This window comes from Sceloporus occidentalis, unplaced genomic scaffold, assembly GCF_023333645.1.
Source record: "Sceloporus occidentalis isolate IW3139 unplaced genomic scaffold, rSceOcc1.0.p SCAF_5, whole genome shotgun sequence".
Lineage (NCBI taxonomy): Eukaryota > Metazoa > Chordata > Lepidosauria > Squamata > Phrynosomatidae > Sceloporus > Sceloporus occidentalis.
This window is the reverse complement of record NW_028316985.1, coordinates 169319393-169341348: the sequence shown is the minus strand read 5'-3', so window position 1 is coordinate 169341348 and position 21956 is coordinate 169319393. Positions and strand designations below refer to the sequence as shown.

At 37.6% G+C, this 21956-nt stretch overlaps 1 protein-coding gene across 4 annotated transcripts in view; it reads left to right on the top strand.

Annotated features, from left to right (window-relative positions):
- LOC149313132 (PDZ and LIM domain protein 5-like) overlaps nt 1-21956 on the top strand; it is a 146797-nt gene that overhangs the window by 98288 nt on the left and 26553 nt on the right. For all 4 annotated transcript variants that reach the window (XM_089526106.1, XM_089526103.1, XM_089526101.1 and 1 more), the window contains one exon: nt 9678-9853. In XM_089526106.1, coding sequence (XP_089382232.1) covers nt 9678-9853 — 176 coding nt within the window. The remainder of the gene's footprint in view (nt 1-9677; nt 9854-21956) is intronic.

Genomic DNA, 21956 nt, shown 5'->3' with positions numbered 1-21956 from the left:
TAAACTGCTTAAGGAGTGCTAATTCACTGATAAAGAGTATAGAAATGTACTTGCTATTGCTATTGTTATTGGTTTGCTATGTCATCTTCCTTGCAAAGAAACAAGGAGTTTTGGTATCTTTTAATGTCAGGTGATAGGCAAAGATGCTGTATGAACCAAAGAGGAATACTATGTGAGGAAGACCACTGAGGAGCAGTCTAAGGCAAAATAAAGACCCCTTCAGTATCAAATAGAGGCATGGTGCAGAGTAAGGTAAAAAGACAGGTGCTCCCCTGTTTTTTGTGAGTTTTTCAGGCTATGTGGCCATGTTCTAGAAGAGTTTATTCCTGAAGTTGTGCCAGCATCTGTGGCTGGCATCTTCAGAAAAACAAGAATAAACTCTTCTAGAACATGGCCACATAACACCCCCCCCCAAAAAAAAAACCCCACCAAAAACTAGTAGATTGAACATTGCACACACATATAACCTTTTTTTCCACATTTATTTTCATTTAAAATATATTTACCATACTTAGGCAATCTTAGTCCTCAAGGAAATTTACAAAAATAAAAATGAGGCAGTAGCTTCACTTAATGTTAAGATTTAGAAAAGATAGCCAGGCATGCGTATGAAAGTCACTAAGAGTTGATAGTATAAGCAACATGTTTAAGTTGATAAAGCACACTCAAAATATAAAAGATTTTACTTTATGCCTAGATTCTCTTGGCATATTTGCAAACTGGAACCCAAGCCAGAGCTGATCTAAACATCTTTTGTTTCCAGCAAAATATGTGGCAAACAGATCATATGTGGCAAACCTCTAAGCAAGCCTCTGTTTTTTTCTGAGACTGACTTTCTTCCTGAAATTATAAAAAGGTCCTTCAAAAAACAGAACAGCTTTGTTAAACAACATTGAACAGTTGTAGTGAAGGTAGAAAGTACAACTTCTTTATAGTGATCACTATGAACTCATCAATGTGATCATGAGCTATAAGCCGTTAACATTCTAGCAATCTTTCCATACCACTTGTTTCAGTGTTCTCTACTATTTGGTAGGCATAATGGTTACCACAAAAGGTCTGACTAGTGGAGAATAAAAATTGTGCCCCTGTTGGAACTGTTCTTAGGATTTCTGCAAATGCCTGGATTTAATTCAGTAGCTGTTCCTGAAATGGCTGCCCAGTTCTTTGTTGTTTTTTCTTTCTTTTTTCTTTTTCTTTCTGAACATACTTTTATACACAAGTTTTGTGCTTACTTGCTACTCATGTAATAAACTTCAAATCTATTCATCTTGGAAGTACCTGTTTTTCTTAAGAGGAAACCCTGCTCTGTGTTGAAACACATTATTAAATTTTCTGTGCAAAAGGACTGATTTGATTCAACCAATTGCCCGTACTTTCCCCCCTTAAAAACCCTTAAGGAGATTTTCTTGTTCTTCAGAAGTAAGATAGTAAATTAGATAGATGGAAAGGAGCAAAATTTATTATCTAAAATTTATATATGTGCAGATTTGCTTTATCAGATTAATGCTTTTTTGGAGAAACAGAGGACATGAGTTAAGCAAAAGCTTTGCATAGTTCAGCTCTTGTGTATCTCATTAACTTTTACTTAAGTGGCTCTATTGTTCTAATTCTTCATTAGTCACTGCAGCCTCTGCTAAATTTCATTAATGCTATTTTGTGTCTTTTCCACAAATCTCTGAGGATTGAAGCAGGTTTCTAAATCCTAAAATTGCAAGCAGAATATCCTGAAATGTAACCTCAAAAGTCAGAAGTTCATACTCAAGTATCGGATTTCTGGCAAATTGTCAGCGTGGCTCTCTGCTGTGAATTGAAATGAGAAAATAGTTCTCTTACAGCTTTGGTCTTGGGTGGGTTTCTCTTTCTTTCTCCTTCTGGTTCAATGCCCTGTCATCACTAGCTTTCCCAGTGCTTACTCAACTATCCGTCAAATAAGTCGCTGGGAAAGTGCCACAATTACTATTGTGGGTGGGCAGGAAAATGGAAAGAGGCAGGAATAGCAATCACATTGGTATTGCCAAGGCCCACAGGCACCAAACTCCCTATATTTCTGATTTTCAGTAGAAAGTGGCTCCATGACTGGCCCTAAACATCTACTCTAGGGAATAGAAGTAGGGAAAACAGGGCACCATCTGTTGGAGTAAATGGGGGGAAAGAGAAGAAGGCTATGCAACCCCCCCCCCCCCTTGTGCAAAAAAAGGTATAAAGTGAAGCAATGGCAATGCAGCCTTTGGACGAAGAGGATCTACACCGGGTCCATGGCAGTTCCAGGTCCTTCAGTGGTATCAAGCACAGGACACTAGTGCTACTGGTGATGGAATGACTTGCAAGGAAATTATTTCAGCAGTCCAGATATTCTGTCACAGTTTTGAGTGGCTAAGAAACAGAATCTCGGTTGGATATATGCAGGCAGGAGTTGACTTCATTCTCACTGGGTAGTCACTGATGGAAGAAAGTTGGCCCCATCTTTATTGTGTGCCTCTGAATTGAATTGCTGTTATTCATATCTGCTGTGGAAAATAAATGTCGCACCTAGACAAACTGGATGTGCCAAACATCTGTTTTTGTCTCCCTGGCCTAAATACCCTAAAGGCACCAGATACTGTCTGCTCTTGGAAGCTAAGTAAGGTCAGCCCTGGTTACTATTTGGATGGAAGACTGCCAATGAACAGCAGGTGCTGCAGACTTTATTTCAGAAGATGGAACTAGCAAAACCATTTCTGAGAATTCCTGGCCTAAGAAAACCCTATGAAATTCATAGAGTTGCCATATGTTAAACGGTGATTGGAAGGTACACATACACATGTTTATTAAAAGGAATGGAGGTGTCTGGCTTTAAATTGAATTGGATGTGACACAACTGATGGTGGATGAGAAGCTGAGCTCTTTCTCACCAACCTTGGGGAACTCTTCAGCATTATAGGCTGGGGGGCAACTTTGGGAGGCTAGAGGCTGCATTAATTCCCTAGGAAGACTTGGTGGGCCACCCATCACCACACCCACCACAATAAAATCAATTATATGCCCCCCAATGATTTTTAGGTCTCATGGGGGTATTTTCACCATGTTTTTGTCCTCTGGGCCATTTTCTAGCCAGGAAACACCCCCCCCCCAAATATTTATTTATTTATTTATTTATTTATTTATTTATTTAAACCAGGAACAAGTAACCTCCTGTTTTAGTAAAGGCCTCTCCTGGGCCAAAAACACCGGAGGGCATTGGGGACAAAAATATTTTTTTTTAAAACAAATTTCAAAACAATGTTTTGACCCTTAGGGGCCATTTCTACTTTAAGCATTTAAGAATCAAAGCTTGGGGAGATTGGGGAAAGAGTCAGCAACTCTCATTCTTATGAACATATCCTTAAATGTCCATTTTCTCCACTTTATGTGTGAATAGGGCAGACACCTGAATGATAAATATGACTTTCCTGCTGTATTTGTTCTAGCCATTAGATATTGAAAGCATGAGACGGAGGAATCAGGCAGAAAAAGTAATGGATATAACCAGTTTCGAGGGAAAGGTGTAGTGGACAGATGCTGGGGATAAGAGAGAGAAGAGTGGGAAAGGAAACTTTAGCTGTCACAGCATGTTAGCATTTCCTTCTCCCTGTGAAATTTCACAAGCTACTGATTTAATAGTTTTTGTGGGTTTTTCGGGCTATGTGGCCATGTTCTGGAAGAATTTATTCCTGACGTTTTGCCAGCATCTGTGGAGGGAATCTTCAGAGAATGCTGGCATGGAAGTGAGTGGGATATATTTCCCAGCAGACAATAGATCACTAATTAAAGAGACACCCTGAGACCTTGTCATTCAACAACAGACCAACACACAGATTAACATGTAAATCACTTCCTTTCAACCAAGGGTCACACAGTATATATATACCCCGCTCACGTCCATGCCAGCATTCTCTGAAGATGCCAACCATAGTTGCTGGCAAAACATCAGGAATAAACTCTTCCAGAACACAGCAACATAGCTCGAAATACCCATGGATGCCAGCCGTGAAAGCCTTCAACTTCACTACTGATTTAAGTTTCTACTTGTTCAGCCTAGATGAGACATTTTAAACCCCATTCTTTATTTGATCAGAACCAACCTGTCAGAAAATTACAGTAAACTACATTAATGAACATCCTCTGCCTACCTTGGTTTTTTTAAGACATAAAAAAAAATAAAACATTCTGTGATCTTTAAAAAAGAAAAGAAATTTGGACTTAGCTCTTGAACCTGGAAGTCAGAGGAAACTGTATTAGTTCAAGGAAACTCTCTGTGGCACAAGGAAATCTCAAGTTAAATGGAGGAGACAGTATTTTTCTTCTTTTTTCTTAACTTCTTTTAATGATGGTAGATGGACTCCCTTGAGAAACATATAGTGTTGCCCTGGAGCTCATTCGTGAGCCTCTTTGTTCAATACATTAAAAATGGACTTGACAGATGAGCAACTCCTCTGGTAGGATTTCTCAATATTAATGTGGGATTTTCTTTCCTCAGAACACTGGCCCATTAATCAGTCTCTGACTTATAGACAGAGTTGTGTTAGGAAGCTGGCGCTGTGAAAATTAGCACTTTTTCAGTCAAGTATGTTCCATATTGACAGCATTTCCCTGATTACTTGAATGTGATATAAAGAGTACTACTGGAACCAAGCCTGGAGGAAACAAAAGTGTTCTCTGATTTGGTTAAGTAAATCTTACACAAACAGTTCCAATCTTATTGGTGTGTGAGGGCTGCTGCAAATTTTAATAGAGTGTCTCCTGCTATGCTCAGTAGGCACTGAAGTGAGCCATAAATCAAAAGTTTCATGGAAGCTTCAGCCTTTTCAACATAAAAATACCCACAGTTCTCTGCATAGAAACAATCTATTCATACTATTGTCCCCTTATACAGTTCCCACAGTGTATAATTTTATATACATTTCCTTTGCCTGTGCAAGGAAATGTGGCTTTTTGTGTGCAGAACTAGTTGTCTATCATTAAGCAATGGTTCCATCCCTTTCAGAAGGATCATGAACATTTAGAAGAATTTTCTAAGGGGAATGGGGGAAATCATGGATCACATCAAAATTATATCAGTACGATTCCAATTAACTGTGATGGTTTGACTCTGTGGAATCCTTGGATCTGAATTTTAAGGAAAAACATTTAGAATTCTCAGCCAAAGTACTTTGAACTACAAACTCTGGGATTGCATAGGAATTCATGGCAATTAAAACTGTGTATTGTGCAGGGGCCTATGACACACAACACCAACAAAGAAACATTCAAATTAAGTTCTAGTTGGTGATATGATACTATTAGTATATTTGTGTTTATTTATTTCATGCATTTTCCCAGTTTGAGTCTCAAGGTAGTTTACAGCAGTAAAAACATAGTTTAAAAAAATTGTCATAATTTTAGAATGAACTAGGGAATGCCCCTGAGACTGCTGAGGTTTTAAAAAAACATGTCATTTGGTCTCCATTGGATTGTACACTACAGTCTACAAGATGAGCATTGGGACTTTTTTACTGTAGTACATGAGAGAGAGAACAAATGACTTTTGTTATGGCCTCTGCTCCAAGTCCTCTACAGTAAGAGAAAAGGGAAGAGGCCTCATCCCGCAGCCTCTGGGAAGAAAAATAAATTAAAAATTGAGCCTCTTGTAAAGCTGTATGTACACACAAATACATGACAGCTTTCTCAGTGGTTTAATAAGTTATAATTCTGCTACAATCAACTTCACAGTTAACCCTACCATCATGTTCCCTACAGAAAACATACAAGGACACTGGGTAACAACACTAGACTATATTGCAGGCTTTCGTATATCACTCTTGCTTCCCCTTAGAATAACTGCTACAATACATTTGGGTTATTTTGCAAGGCTGGCATAATACATAATGTACAGTACCTAAAGTGATAGACTTTATTTTCATGAATTGACAAGGTCCTTTGTAAATGTTTATGCACTGTAAATAAATCAATGTTCTGCTTTGATTTTAAATAAAATCTGAGTTAGAAAGACCACGAATTTCTGTCTTTTCCACTGCTATTATTTTGGGGGTATGCACACTTTCGTCCAATTATATCTGCACTAAAAGGCTGGATTTCTTAATTTGATTAATGTAGCAACAATCATTTCCCACCAGGGAAGGCGGGGGAGCTATAAAATGAACATGGCTATTTCTTCTCTAGACAGGAGGTGTATCTGTTGTTACAAGTTCAGTCATTGACTGAAAATACAGGAACAGGATTAGGTGCTTGCAAAATGAATAGACAGAATGGTGGCTGTTCATTGTGCCCCATATCTTGGAATCTGCAGCAAGTAGAGGCATTTTTAATTAATTAATTATTTCATTAATTAATTATAAAGCAGAAGTGTGAAATCTGAGAACTATGGTTTGTCTGTGTGAAACCTGAGAACTATGGTTTATCTGTGTGAAATCTGAGAACTATGGTTTGTCTGTTAACGGGGAATTACCCATTCATTCTTTCCATGAACAGCCATTAGGCGAACAAGAGCTATGAAATGGTGGTGATCAACTGGTACTTAGTGACAGCATGTTTGTTTGTTTGTTATTTTGTGAACCCTGCCTTGGGTACCTTTTTATGAAGAAAGGCAACATAAATGAAATAATGTTTGTTTGTTTGTTTTAATGAAAAGAAACAAATTTTCAGCCTCTGAGGGTATTTTAGTATTCCTGAAATTTCCCGTTGTTTCAGGAAGAGGAACAGCCTTGATTTCAATTGCTTTCCAAAGCAAAGGGTGTTCACTATGTTAAAAGTAAATTATTTTAGACTAGAGTATGAAGAAGAGGGCTGTTGTTGAGTCAAAAGGGTAGGCTTTATAGAACATCTGCCAGAGAATTGGCTGTGCTTTTTCTGGCTTTCCAGAGTGAGCGGTATTGTTCATTTATAGACTCTCCCTTGCAGGCAATGCACTAAGCTGTGAAAGTTGTTTGCTGATCTAAAGCTGATTTAGGTCCAAAACATACTGCAGAAATAATCCACCTTGAGACTGCTTTAACTGCCCTGGCTCAGTGCTAGGGGATTATGGGAAGTGTAATTTATTGTGGCACCGGAGCTCTCTGACAGAGAAGGCTAAATAATTTACAAAACCACAGTTCTCAGAATTTCTTACCATTGAGCTAGGGCAGAAAGTGATCTCAAACTGGATTACAGTGGACCCTTGTTATACGCTGGGGTTTGGTTCCAAGATCCCTCGTGGATAAGAAAATCCGTGGATGCTCAAGTCCCATTAAATATAATGACATAGCAAAATGGTGTCCCTTATAAAAAATGAAAAATGAAGGTTTGATATTTGAAATTTTTACCTTTTTTTAACGTTTTCAAACCGTGGATGCTTGAATCGATGTATAAAATATCCATGTATAAGAAGGGCCAACTGTATTTCTCCAGTGTGTTTTGAACCACAGTTTGCTTAAATGAACACAGGGTTATAGTCCATGTTACACTAACTCAGCTGTATATGAATATATGGAAAGGGAAATGTTGCTCAGTGATAAAGTACATGTTTGGCATGGAAAGGTCTCTAGGTTCATTTCCTGGCATCTCCAAGTAGGTCTGGAAAAGATTCCTGTCTGAAACCCAAGAGAACCACTGCAGTCAGTAAGATATTGGCTCAATAAATCAATAGTCTGTGTCAGTAGAAAGCAGCTAATGTGGATTTACTTTTTGGAATCATTTTGAAGACATCAATTTTTTTCTTTCCCTTTATACACCACCATCACTGTTTCAGCAAATTCTTCATTGCAAATACTCTCATTTTTATTGTTTTACATATCAACAGTTTTGTTTTGAATTATCCCTTGCATCCTGGGAGACCAGCAAAAGCAGTATTAATACAGGCTGAGTATCTCTTATCCAGAATACCCAAATGCAAAATAGCCCACATGGGTGACCAAGATAGTGATCCCTTTGCTTTCTCATGTTTTAATGTATACAAACTTAGTTTCATGCACAAAACTATTACAGATATCGTGTGTAAAATTACCTTCAGGCTATGAATATAAGGGATGTACAGGAAGCATACATGAAATTCATATTTAGACCTGGCTCCCATCTTCAAGGTATCTCATTATGTATATGCAAATATTCCAAAAGCTGAAAAAGTCAAAAACATGTCTGGTCCAGGCATTTCAGATAAGGGATACTCAACCTGTATATTCATATATAATATGCCCTAGCCTTGTGTTTTAAGAGGTTGCTAGAGTAGCCTGTGTGGCAGCAATGGGAGAACTGCTGTGAGGCTACTCCAGGTAAAGTGTAAAACATCCAAAACATAATAATAATAATAATAATAATAATAATAATAATAATGTTGTTGTTGTTGATTTACAGTGGGCCCTTGCCTTACGCGGGGATCCGTTCCGGACCCCCTGCGTAAGGCGAATTCCGCCTATGCTCAAGCCCCATTCATTTGTGCGCAGCAGCACGGGAGCGTGCGGGGCGCCATGGGTGCGCACCCCATTCATTTGAATGGGCGCGCTGCCCTGCGGCTTGAGCGCATACACTCAAGTCCGCGTAAAGCGCGCCTGCGTATAACGCAGGCACACTGTATTTATCACTATCCTAATCACTAAGAATCCGGGCAGGTTACAACAGTAAAAATGCATTAGAAATACAATAAAATGCTAATTGATCCCACCTCCCTCCCATGACAGTGTAAAGGAAAGCTCTGCACATGGGGGGGAGGGGTGTATATACATAGAATGTATTGGAAAACCTGATATATGAGGTCAGTGTTTTAATAATGAAAGCACTAGATTTCTAATCCTGTCTTACACCGCAATTCAAACGTAAAAATAACATTTTGTTATTTCTCAAAACTGTTGACATGCTTTTTTGAATTTTTCACTTGAGCCTTAAAAACTTCCAGAACACTGGACCTTAATACTATTTAACAACTATGTAATTAATATATCTCTCAGTATTTTTCTAGTTAATTTCACGATTTTGACTAAATTGTCATAAGACAAATAGTTGATAATTGTATTCTGTAAGATACATTCCTGCATTCCACCAGTGGTTCTAGACCATGGGTGGGACATTGAGGAAGAAGCTCAAGGCCACTCAGCCAAAGCAGGAAACTCCTAAATACAGCAAAGCAGGTGTCACACATGTCAGAGTAAGTGAAGTAATACTTTATTGTCTGAATTTGGGGGTGTGGGTCAGGTGGGGGCTTTCTGTAAGACCAATACCTCCAGAGACTAAGTTTATCTCTGCACCGAGTATTCCTCTACTTTCACACTAAAGTAGTTCAAGTTTGTTAGCGCTCTTAAATACCATTGTTTATTTTATTCATGCCTTATTTTCTTTAACAGTGCTCTATTGAGCATTATCAGAAACACATGGTATTGCACACTGTAATTTTAGGCTTTACTAGTCATCAGTTTTCTAAGTATTGTAGAAGTGCCATAATGCATCCAATTGGTCCCTAATAAATCAAGTCCATCTATAACATTTGTAAGTAGGTATGAATGAGTGAGTGTGATAACAATGAAGGCTCAGTGTATTTGCACGGCTTAGCAATTTCAGCTAAAATTAACCAAATGTTTATATTTTGTTTTGGTTTTGGGGTTTTTTGTTTTGTTTTTTATTTTATTTTATTTGGTAATCTACTCTTGTTTTGTGATAGCTTTAAACTAAGATAGCATTTTGTCTCCATATAGTGATTCTCTGGAACCTGCTCAATATACTGCTGCCACAGTAAGAAATATGCCTGAAAACTCAGAAAATGATGTGAATAGGACAGTGTCTGCCAGTGCAACATCGGTACCAGCCTTGAAGCCAACAGAACCTCAATATGCTGTCAAAACCTCAGGCTGGCAGTCTTCTAATCAGCCAGGTAAATTTTCCAACTCCTGGTTTTATTTACTTATTTAGGATTGCAAAAGTTTTCATATGGAAAAGTAAGCTGATACAAAATATTTTTTAAAGTTCATGTCTATTTTGGTTTACTTTGGGGTTTTTTTTAATTTGAAATAAAGTCCTCTCCTACAGCATGGCAGGATAAATAAAAAACTGATGACATATCCCTGTTATTCAGGAATTGAGCAAGCGGTTGGACCACAACATCCTTCCAACTCTACAATTCCATGATTCTCTGAATCCACAGTCTCATGTCATATTATGCCCTGATGAAAGTAAAACCACATTCACAACCAATACTGATTCCAAAATATTAAGAAATGCCATCTTAAGTATGTAATTTAATTTTTTATTCTTAAGGACTGTTACATCACAGTGGCCAAGTAAAAAAGTAAGACAGTAAAGCCCACCCCTACAGTGATTCTAATGGGAGAAGAAGGTTGGACTCACCATCTGAATTGAAAGCTTTGTTTAAGAACTGAGGTGACCAGCAAGGGACAAAAAGACTGTGAGGGCATGCAAGAGGCCTGTTACAGAATAGGCAGCTGAGATACTAACAGTTGGACTTGTTGTTGTTGTTGTTGTTGTTGTTGTTGTTGTTGTTATTATTATTATTATTTCCCGCCTCTCCCTGCAGATCGAGGCAGGATTACATCTGATAAAATAAATGCAAAATACAAATACAAAGATACAATCAATAAAATACTGATGGAAAACCCCATATGCACGCACAGAGTGAAAGCAACCAGGGAACCATAGAGATGTTTCCTCTTTGGGGAGGGAGGGAAGGTTTATGCATATTTATTGTTGCTTGTGAATAATTACCATTTGTTTAAAATCCGCAGACCTACACCCAGATATTCATCTTAGTACTTTCAATTCCTCTCTCAGCTCTTCTGTTAAATAAATCTATGACCTGGCTTCCACATAGGTAACATCTGCAGCATAGTGCATACATAGAGCTTGGCATTAGGCACATCCCAGATGCATATACTGTTAATTGGGACCCTTTGAGAACTGCATATACCATAGATCATTACATTCTTGCCCTTGATGTCATATTTTAAATAAGCCCTATCTGTAGGATTTACAAAAATAAACCCTGGACATTGTCTGAAAATGTAAAATGGAGGCACCTTGCTGAATTTAAGTACTATGTCTGGTCAGTGTCTGAGTGGGAAACTGTGGGGAGTCACTTTGAGTCTCATAATGGAAGAAAAGTAAATAAAGATAGAACTAACACATATAAATAACTGATAAAACTATACAGTAGAGAGAATGATACAGTAGATTATTTCTTCTTTCTGGCATATGTAGAATCTGTTTACCTGAGCTGTGTGTGCATATTGGCCCTTAATCTGTGAAACTAGTGATTCTCTCTCCCCTGTAATTTTGAAGTATCATTGTTTCTTTAGTCAGGAGGGCCTCACTGGTCCATTTTAAGCTTTCCATAAAAATATAATGCAAATTTCAGCTGCTTTCAAGCAAATATTGCACAGAGTTATAATTTTCTTTCTTCACAGCGCTATAGATCTTTTGTACTGTAATTCTTTATATCTGCATTCTTCATGAATACACTTGCAGCTTTGTTTCATTTGTGAGCTGTTGCATCATTTGAATTGTCTGTGTTCCAAAAGTTGTTAATCAAAGATACAGACTTTCTGTAGCTGCCTAGGAAGCAGGGAGGCACAGTTTAAATAGGGAAGATGGTGCACTGGAATGACTCTTTCAGTACACCATCATCCTTATTTAAATGTTGCTTTTCATGTCCCTCTCAGTTGATGAACATGTTTCTTGTTGAGCTCCTCAGCAAGTCTCAGTGACATTTAGCTGAGAAGGAAAAAGAGGAAGATGGAACAGCAGTCACACAATGGGACACAGGCTGTACCTACACTGCATAATTAATACAGTTTGGTGTCAGATTGCATTGATTCAGCAGTGTGGCGGGGGCCACAATAGAGTGTTGCTGATCAAATGAGGTATGCAGACTGGACTATATCTATCTACATTCAGCTTTAAAATGAGTAAGAGAGCATCAGCTCATCTGAGTGATGTAATGTACTTTTATAGGGTGTGGGAAAAATCTTTGAATTACAGTACTTTTTCTATAGGCAGTTTTCTACTTTAAAATATGCATTGTTTTGTAAATATAAGGACAGTAGTAACATAACAAATGACACAGTACACGTTAATTTGAGCAATCCCTGCTTGCCCATGGAAATCCACTGGCTGACCTTGGGAAGGTCACACACACTTTGCCTTAAAGGAAGGCAAAGACAAGCCCCCTCCGAACTAATCTTGCCATGAAAACCCCATGACAGGCTTGCCTTGGAGTTGGTATAATAAACATAATAAACGCATACTGTATATTTATTTAATGAGATTAACTTGTATTCGCTTTCAGTACAAACAGATTTAAATTTGCAATCAAAATAATAGACAAAGATAACAAAGAGAAGGAAGAGAAAGAGAAAAAAAAAAGAAAAGAAAAAGTGGAGGAGGAGACATACACCTAATACACAGTAAGGCTCTGACCACCCCCCAGTCCTGACTGTAATGAAATGAAAAATAAGAGGAAAATATTATTCTACCATTAGAGATCAAGCTAAAAAATCCTACTAAAATTGTTAATGACTATAGCCACAGGTGATTACATCATTAGATTTAAATAAATGGTTTCCAGTCTTTCAAAAAGTCCTCAGTTTCCATATCCTTAAGAACCAATGGCCTGTTACAGACTGCCAAAATAAAGCTGCTTCGGGTCTCTTTGGAGGTATGCTATTTAAATGATGCATGGGTCCTAAGAGTCCGGAGGTCGCGCCAAAGCCACACTCCATTCCTAAGCACTGGAGTGCAGCTTTGGTGCAGCTTCCGGATTCTTAGGATGCATGCATCATTTAAACAGCATACCTCCAAAGAGACCCGAAGCAGCTTTATTTTGGCAGTCTGTAACAGGCCAATATTAATTTGGCCATTTGGGCTAACTCAGCAACCTGTATAATCCATTCTTCCATCGCCAATACTTCAGTTCATTTCCAAGTTTGTGCAAGCAATATTCTTGTTGCTCTTGTCATATAGTGAAGAAGTGATCTATATTTACTATTCACTTCTTTATCCATAATGCCAACAAAAACATTTGTGGTAACATTACAAAATCTACCGTTAGAAATTTTTGAATTAACATATAAATCTTAGACCATTAACTTTTCACCTTCTTACAAGTCTCCCACATATGAAAAAGGAGTCCTCCTTATCTTGACATCCCCAGAATTGATTTGAAACTTTCTGGACCACTTTCAACAGATAAAGGACAATCCTCTTCACTCAGGAGTACCTACTTACGAGCAAACATGAATACGACAATATTATTAAAGTCTAAATAATATAAGAATAGTTTTTGCGATTGATTTATCATGTCTTAAAATATATATTCCAATAAAAATAATTTCTGAGTGAAGCCTTTTTAGTAGAATATTTAAGACACATTTAATTTGGAGTATTTAAGACATTTTATCGACACTACCCACCCACACATTTTGGTTTAGTGCATTTGGCTGTGGACAGGAGACTTTTCCCATAAGCATATAAAATTAATATGACATAATTTTAAAACTTTGGTTATTAAATCAAAGTAAAAAGGCATACCAAATTACATCTTCAGCAGTTTAGAGCAGTAGAATATGTTTCCGTTGTTTAATTGGAAATTTTGTTTCACTATACATCTCAAAGATTCAGCTAATTGCATCTAGATAGATCATGGATGTCACCCACATCTCTACGTTCAGGTAACTAGCAGGTCCAAAATGAACTAGAATATCTGCATTGCTAGATTGTCCAAGTATGTTTGTGCATCATGTATTAGCTATGGTAAATCATTATGTATGAAATCCTATGAAACTGTGTGAAATTGGTCTTTTATCAAGGTATAGCCTAGAGCTCCAATGTTAATAAGAGCTTTAACCTCCCAGTTTCCTAACACAATATTTTACATTACTTGCTTTTCGAATTGTGCAAGTTAAAGTAGGTTGCTTGACTGTACAGTAAAAAAGTGTGGAATTTCAAAGTATCCTCAAGATGGCGATAGATCACCACATGTGTTCCCAGTTACTTCATCCTTCTCCAGCTTTACTTTTACCATCCCTGTGTAAAACAATTTTTTTTAATTGTCACAAAATGTTAGATTCAGTTAAGACTGATTTTTAGATCTCAGTTTATATTTTTAGTTCACTGTGTCCTTTTCTGATATGCTACATTTACCACAAGTGCCCCTTCAAGTTTAATCTTCAGTCTTCTCTGTGTTGTAGGAGAAAGTATGTTGATTAAAGTATTATGTAGTCCTCCAAAGGTGGCCAGTGCTGGTTCTTACTCTGTGAGGTTATTTTCAGAATACTTTGTACTTTGCAGTACTGGTATTGCCACTATCCCAGTTCTTTGAATTGTTCAGTGTTAATGGCAACAGTGCCCACGCTTGGCTGTTAGAATAGTCCAGAGATTTGTAAAGCTATGGCATATCGTGGAGTTAGCAAACATGTTAGTACACTCTGCTATTTTGCTTCCACTAGGTCCAGATAAAGACACCAGGGATTTTCCTTCAGACAGCACAATATCTGACCTGAGATCTCTGGTTTGTCCTTCTCTCAACAAGGTAGCGGTATAGGTCAGGATGAATCCACATGCTTACTAGTCTAAATTAAACTTACCTCTAAAATATTATGGTTTATTATGACATTCATATGTGGTCATTCTGTTGTGTGGTATGCTTCAGTGAAGTTAATATGATTCTTGTGTGACAGATCTTAGAGCTGGCAAAATGGAATGACATTTTGTTGAATCAAGCAACTTCAGTATAAGACTGGATGTTTCAAGGTTGTCTGTATATATGCTAGAAAACTAGTTTAATTAATGGTTGCTGTCACTGTTTTTTCATAGCTCTTATCTGGTTGCAGTCATAGTTTTTATTTTTGTTTGTTTTAGTTAAGTAAGCCATCTTCAGTATTGTTTTACACAGGGATGGTAAAAGTAAAGCTGGAGAAGGATGAAGTAGCAGAAAGTAATTATCTTGTATGTTTATTTGCTTCGGGGGTTATAACATTAACTTGAGAACTCTTTGAGATGAATGCAAATCTAATAATAAAAATGGCTGAAGAAAGAGATAATTCTTCCAGATTTAAAAAAAAAAAACCACTCACTTGCCTGACATCTTTAGGGGATAAATTGCTAATGAATGTATTATGTATTATTTTTCAAATAATGTAGCAGATGTAACCATGAGGGACCTGATTTGGATAGGGATCTGATCATGAATGGCAGTGGTGGGGCTTTTTGCCTTCACAGTCTTGATTGTTCTCTCACACCTGCAGTCTGCAGTAACTAAAGAAGTATGGAAGGGAAGTCTGACTCAGAAAGGAGTACATTCCAAAGAATTAAGGCCCACTGTTTCCCTCTGCTAACTTCTGCATTGCATCCTGCATTGCGCCCTGTGTGCTAACTTCCAAGTAAGAAGGAAAAAATGTAGCTGCTAATTATTTCTTTTGTCCCATTTTTGTCAAATATGTTTTTGCTTTCTTAATGGTTTTTAAAAAATTGTAATCCATTGCAACCATCATAGGAACAAGATGAGAAGACTTACAAACAAAATGCATCTGCAGTTTGTCCCTTGTCCCTTGTTGATCATACACGGAAGGCCAGGATCAGTGGAGAATATTAGATTAGTGTATTGGAGGGAAAATATGGTTTATTGAAAAAAGATAGAGGTACGGTTAAATAAAAGATAAAAAGAAGAATGATGTCAGCATTAGTGGGCGAAATGTCATTTCAGCAGAGACCATGTGCATTGCCTAAAATCACTGTTTCTTAAAGAATGTGTGAAAAAAATTTAGTTTACTAAGGGAAGAATACATCGGCATGAAAAGCCAGCTACAAGCCAGCTTGGGTGCATGGCGTACAGATGCTGCATGTCCCCAAGATGACAAGAAGTTATACTAGCACTCAGAGGTGGGCCTGCTTCCACACACTCCAGTGGCACACCATTTACATGTCACACTCTGTTGCAGTAGCTTGAAGCCACCCATGGGCCGCAGCAGGCAGGAAAAGCTGCCTTTTTGCTGGCCCCAAAAAAGAGCAGCAATTTGCCACTCCTTTTTTGGCAACCTTCAAGGTGGATTGGGGCCGTGGCATGTGTTCGTTGCGGCCCCAATCTGTCCTTAGAGGGGAGGCTTGAAGCTGTTCCTTCGGGGCCATCTGTTTAAGCTCCAAGTTGAGAAAATGCAAAATGCAGGCCTATGACTGATATCTTCATTCCCCCCCCCCCCCCATGTTTGATTTGTAACACCTTGCCTGATGAAGAAGCCAGTGAAGCTTAAAAAGATTGCAACATACATGGCCAATAAAGGCATCACTGTTCAGTGAATTTTTGACTGGATTTATTAAATGGCCAACATGGCTATCCCTGGATGTTTTCTAAGTCTCTTTCAGTTAAGCAACAACAATATCAGGTTGTTTTTCTCAAATGGCATTTATGAGCCAAGATATATTTCTCTCCCTCCTTCTGCCAAAATAAATATGGGTTTTGTTTATATATCTTCTCAATCTTGATCAAAGTGAGTAACAATTTGTCTAGAGTTAGTAAGTCAATAAGAAGATATTCCACAATATGGAATCTGATGAATGGATTAAAAGCAACTATCATTTGATGCCAGTGGAAACTCCTCAGCAGGTCAGTCTTGGATGAAAGTAAGCCAAGCATTTCAGAACTAAACAAAGAGCTGTGAAGTTTAGTAAAGACATGTATGTATGTGTGTGTACGTGTATTCAGACACTGGTTCCACTTCTTAGTTGCATTCAATAGAAATTAGCCTTCATTCATGTCCTTGCAAACTCTGTTTGTTTGGAAGCTACACATTGATTTACTCTCAAACTTGAGCAGTCTTAAAAAGGAAAGCTTGGAATTGTCAGTGTCACTTTTGAAAAACCTGAGCCCGATCTGAACAATTGCGCCTACCCATCGGTTAATATTAAATGGTAATTTGTAAAGCCAGGGGTGTGGAAATGCCTGAAGTTTCATGAAGCAGCAAGCTTCTGAAGGTAACCACACCTGGCCATTGCCTGGGAGACAGATGCCATGATGCAGCTTCTAATCTCTCTCTCTCTCTCTCTCTCTCTCTCTACATATATATATATATATATATATATATATATATATATATAAATATTTAAGTAACAAAGTAGTAATAAGATTCATTTAATTAAATGCAGACTTCTGCATACATAAGGAGTGTAAGTGTGCTTGTTTAATCACCCAGAAAGTGTGTAGATCCCTTGTTACAGTATTGATTCATAAGTAAACCCTTTGAGTTTTCTCTGAATGGTGCTATATCTGTAAACTGACTAAGTTTTATTTTATTTCGGCAGCTTTTTAAAAGTCTTTACTGTATCCTAGATTTTATGGCTGTGCCATAAAATCTCTACAGTAAGATGTAAAAGATAGGAAGGTAAGCTTGAATTCACTAGGTTTATAGTATGACTTTCACTTTACATAATATTGTGTGCTGTGATATCTAACTCAAATATCATGCACTCTCATATCACCTTAAAGTGATCTGCTTATTGTGCTGGTAGGTGACAAGTCTTTGGTATCTCATCTCCATTCATTTCAGTGAAACATCTAAACAGTATATGTTTTGGTCTGTACATCAAATTGCCCATTACATGCAAAAGCTATTCATCTGTTTATGATGTGAAACTGCTTACATAATGACACTTTGTTCAGTAACTGAATAAAATTTCACTCTAGGAAATGATTGCAAGTGGACACTGGTTCCTTGATTCTTTTATGAAATGGAAATGATGTCTCACTCTGCTTAATGCAGCTCCATGAAACTGAAGCAAATAGACAGAGTTCCTGTCCTCTCTTCCTAAAGAAGGTCATATTGGGAATTGCTGGGTTTTTTTAACCGAACATGTTACAAAAGATTAAAAAAAACCAGCAATTCCCAATATGACCTTCTTTAATTTTTGTGGTGCTGTCTACCACATTTTAGGAGTGGCAGGACGTATTGACAAAGTATGGCCTAAATGCCCCCACATGGCCCCTGTCCTTCAAACCTTTGAATTCTTGGACCCACACCCTCAAAATGTTTGGCTATTTTCTATTTCTTACAATTGGTAAGAGTTGTGTGTGGGTTTTTTGGGACGTGTGTGTGTGTGTGCTAAAAATGTGTCTGTGGGCCAGTAAATAAATAAAGCTTTAGATCCAAATAATGTCCCTCAGACACTTATGGTGAGGATGTTGGCCATTTCTTGGAGGAAAGGTTAAGAGTAAAATGAGGGGCTTTAGGAACAGCAAAAACATGTTGGAGCTTATTCCTCCTCACCACTTAAAATTTTCTGAAGTAATTATAAAAGTGATATAACAATATAAGAAAACAACAGATAATAATAACAGAAGACCAAAACCAGTTAAGCAGGGGGGGAAAACAGACTATGGCATCAGAACACACTAACATTTCTACTACAATGCCTGACCGAATAGGAATGTCTTTATATAGTTCTTAAAAGATTATAGTGTTGGGACAAATTCAATCTCTTTGTGTAGAGGGTTCCACAGCCAGAGTGTTGCAACAAAAAGCCCTCTCCTTTGTAAAATATAAAGGGTATTCAGAAGGGACTCAGAAATCTTTGTTCTGACAAATATGAAATAAGAAAATGGTCCCATTTGATGCAAAAAAAATTCACCTTAGAGCTAATATGTACCTAGAAAAATGTTCACCAGGACAGTAGAAATATTTGTTATGACAAATAAAATGTTTTCAGTTTCTGCTCTGATTGTCTGTTACTTATTCATGGAAGCTAACCTATCAATGAACTAGCTCAGTGTGAATAAGCCGAACACTATAGGAAATGGAACAGTGCTATTCTCCATTTTAGACATTCTTACCATCCCCTCGTTGCCATTTCTAACTGTGCTAAATAGAAAAGGGTTAGGGTCAGAGCATTTCTACACAGACAATGGATTGCTAATTAAACAGACACACACCCATCATGCATATCCTCTCACTCTAAGGCCTTGCCATTCACAACAGACCAACACAGAGATTAACATGTAAATCACTTCCTCCCAACCAAGGATCACACAAGTAGATATACCCCACACACTTCCATGCCATCACCCTCTGAAGATGCCATCCGCAGATGCAGGTGAAACATCAGGAATAAATTCTTCCAGAATGTGGCCACATAGCCAGGAAAACCAACAGAAAATGATGGATGCCAACTATGAAGGCCTTCGACCTCACAGAAAAAGTTGTGTTTTCATGAACAAGATTAGAATTTTGTCTAATTGATGAACAGAAACTATCATTATGCTGAGCAAATGAACATCATAAAAATGGACAGTTATTTAATGAAATTGTCAGTTTCAGTGAAATACCATAGCACATAAAAGTTGTGATTTCATCTGTTCTGAATTCTGAGAATCAAATGTTAAAAATATGCATATAGGAATCTATCAGTATCTGCTCTGCTAACTCTCTGTGTGTGTGTGTGTGGGAGAGAGAGAGAGAGATTTGTATCTTCTATGATGAAACTCAAGGTCAGATATATAGGGCTTCACAGGTGGTCATCTGTTCAAGTCACTGAGTAGATCCAAATGTGCTAAACATAAGCCACATTTCTACTCCATCTGCTTTCAAATTGTGTCCTGGTACCAAATGTATATAGAAGAAGGTGAGATTATTTATCCTGCAGTGATCCAATACTGTATAAATAGACTTTGTGTTTGGCACGCCACTTGATTCCTGGGAATTAAATTGACACAGTACTGATTTGATTTCATTTTTACTTCATTTTTACCTCTGCTATCTGTAATGCTTTGAAACTGAGTGGAATGCAGATTTAAGTAAATGCCTGCATTTTTAGTTGCCTGAAAGTCTTGTGTAGAATTGCAGATTCAGTAGCATAATCAGTGCTGTTTGAGTCTGACAAATGGACTGTCTGGCATTAATAATTCCAAATTGTTTTTCTGTCATGAGGCGGCATACCACAAGCTCTTGCAAGTTAACTAATGTGAATTCCTTTGTAGCCAAGCAAAGTCTATTGTGAAACCACAGCAAAGCTATTCATAAATGTCAACTATTTACGCTGGGGTATTAAGAATGTTAACCTTTCAAAATCATTGTTGGGTACATATACACAGACACACACATGTGTATATATGCATGCACACACTCATATCATTCTTTCACCACCTAGAAGACATGTTAAGAGGTAGATTAATCTTTAATTGTTTATATTTATTGTATTTTGTATTTAGTTATTAAAGTGCTGTGAAATAATTCATACCTAGATGCTTACATACTAAACAATTATAGCACTATGATTCCACTTCTAATTACTTGGAAAAATCCTAAGGAATCCAGGGATTTGTTGTTTGAATAGGCAGTAGAGTTACTCTGGCTAAAAATGTAAACGCCTCTTCCTAAACTGCAAATCCCAGAATTCTATAAAGTGTTCCCATGATATTTTAGATGCAATTATAATTGTAATGTGATTATAATGAAATTATAACTCTAATTATAGCACTATAATTGTGTGGTATGACTAGGGGAGAGATTATTCTGGAACTCTTATACTCTTCATCTCTCTGATATTTCCATTTATTCCCATTAGCTTCTGTTAAGGAGAAAAAGGGTTAATATGCATCCATGCCTTTTTCCTCTTCTGACCAGCTTTGCCTTCCAGCAGTGGTGTTTGAGGCTGAAACCACTACTCCTTGGACCACTACTCTATTCTGACAAGTATTCTTCTTCACATGGTGCAGATCCTATGGCAGTTGAGTTTCCCCTGCTCACTAACTAGACAGAGTTGTGCCCTGCTGCCTCACTCTTAGTTCTTTGCAGAAGCTTCCCAGTTGTCTGGTTCCTCTGCCATATATGTCTGGCCTTCCTAATATGCTTCTATGTGTTGCTTGTTGAGAAAGGTTCTTCAACTTCATTCCAATTTTGCAAGGAAGGCCCAGGGCCAAGACAGATAACAGTATGTTTAAATAGAATGCATATATAAAACAAATCTAAAGTAAAGATATGTCCAGCATTAATGTCGGATGAAAATGTATGTAAATCATCAAGAATATATTCAGAAAGCTGTCTTAAACAAAACAAAGCATTCTTCCTGCCCACCTCATGGCAAGAGAAAGTGGGGGGGGGGGGAGGGGGGTTTGACTGTTAAGGGTTGATTAGTTAATGAGCCTGATTCTCTCCTGTAACATATACTTCTGCAAAGAAGGTGCTATCAGATCAAAAGGGTAGCATTTGACACCAACTTTGCATGGGTTGCTATGATTAGACTAGATGCAGGCAGTTCAAAATCAGCTCAGGTGTTTCTACATTGCTTTGAAAAGGACAATGAGACAAATGTGGTTCAATAGCAAATTAACTTGGGTATATAAAGGGTCATGAAAATGAAGCTGTTGGTGAGAGTTAGTGTAAAATTAGTGAGGAACTAAGTTTCCTGTTGTCTTGAGCTGGCTCTTAATTTCCTTTCCAAGCAGATCTTCTACCTTTCCCATCCTCCCTTCTTTCCCCAGACTTTTGTAAGCTTTATAGAAGAGTTTGCAGTGTTAGTTACATTCCCTACCACTGAATCCTTTATTGAGTGTCTTTTGAAACTAAAACAAGCCAATTGTTTTTTTTGGGGGTGACTAAGACGATAATGGGCAGTGCTTTTATTCTGAACAGGCCTTGTTGTTCTTTCCAAATTATTATGTATTCTTGCTTATATAGTACATATATAATAGTATGTGCATTTATTACATTTACATATAGACTATGTGTTATATGCCAATATTGTACATGTATAATATATTTGTTGCTGTTATGTACTGTCAAGTCAGCAACCTATGGCAACCCTATGAATGAGAGCTCTCCAAAAGAGTCTGTCAAGTCACCTGTGATGCAGATTTTGGATTTTCCAATTTCCTCCCACTTTGCCAAACATTACTGCCTTTTCCAGCAGATTAAGTGATTTCATGATATGTCCAGAATATGACAGTGAGGGGTTCAGTCTTGATTTTCTCTCATACTCAT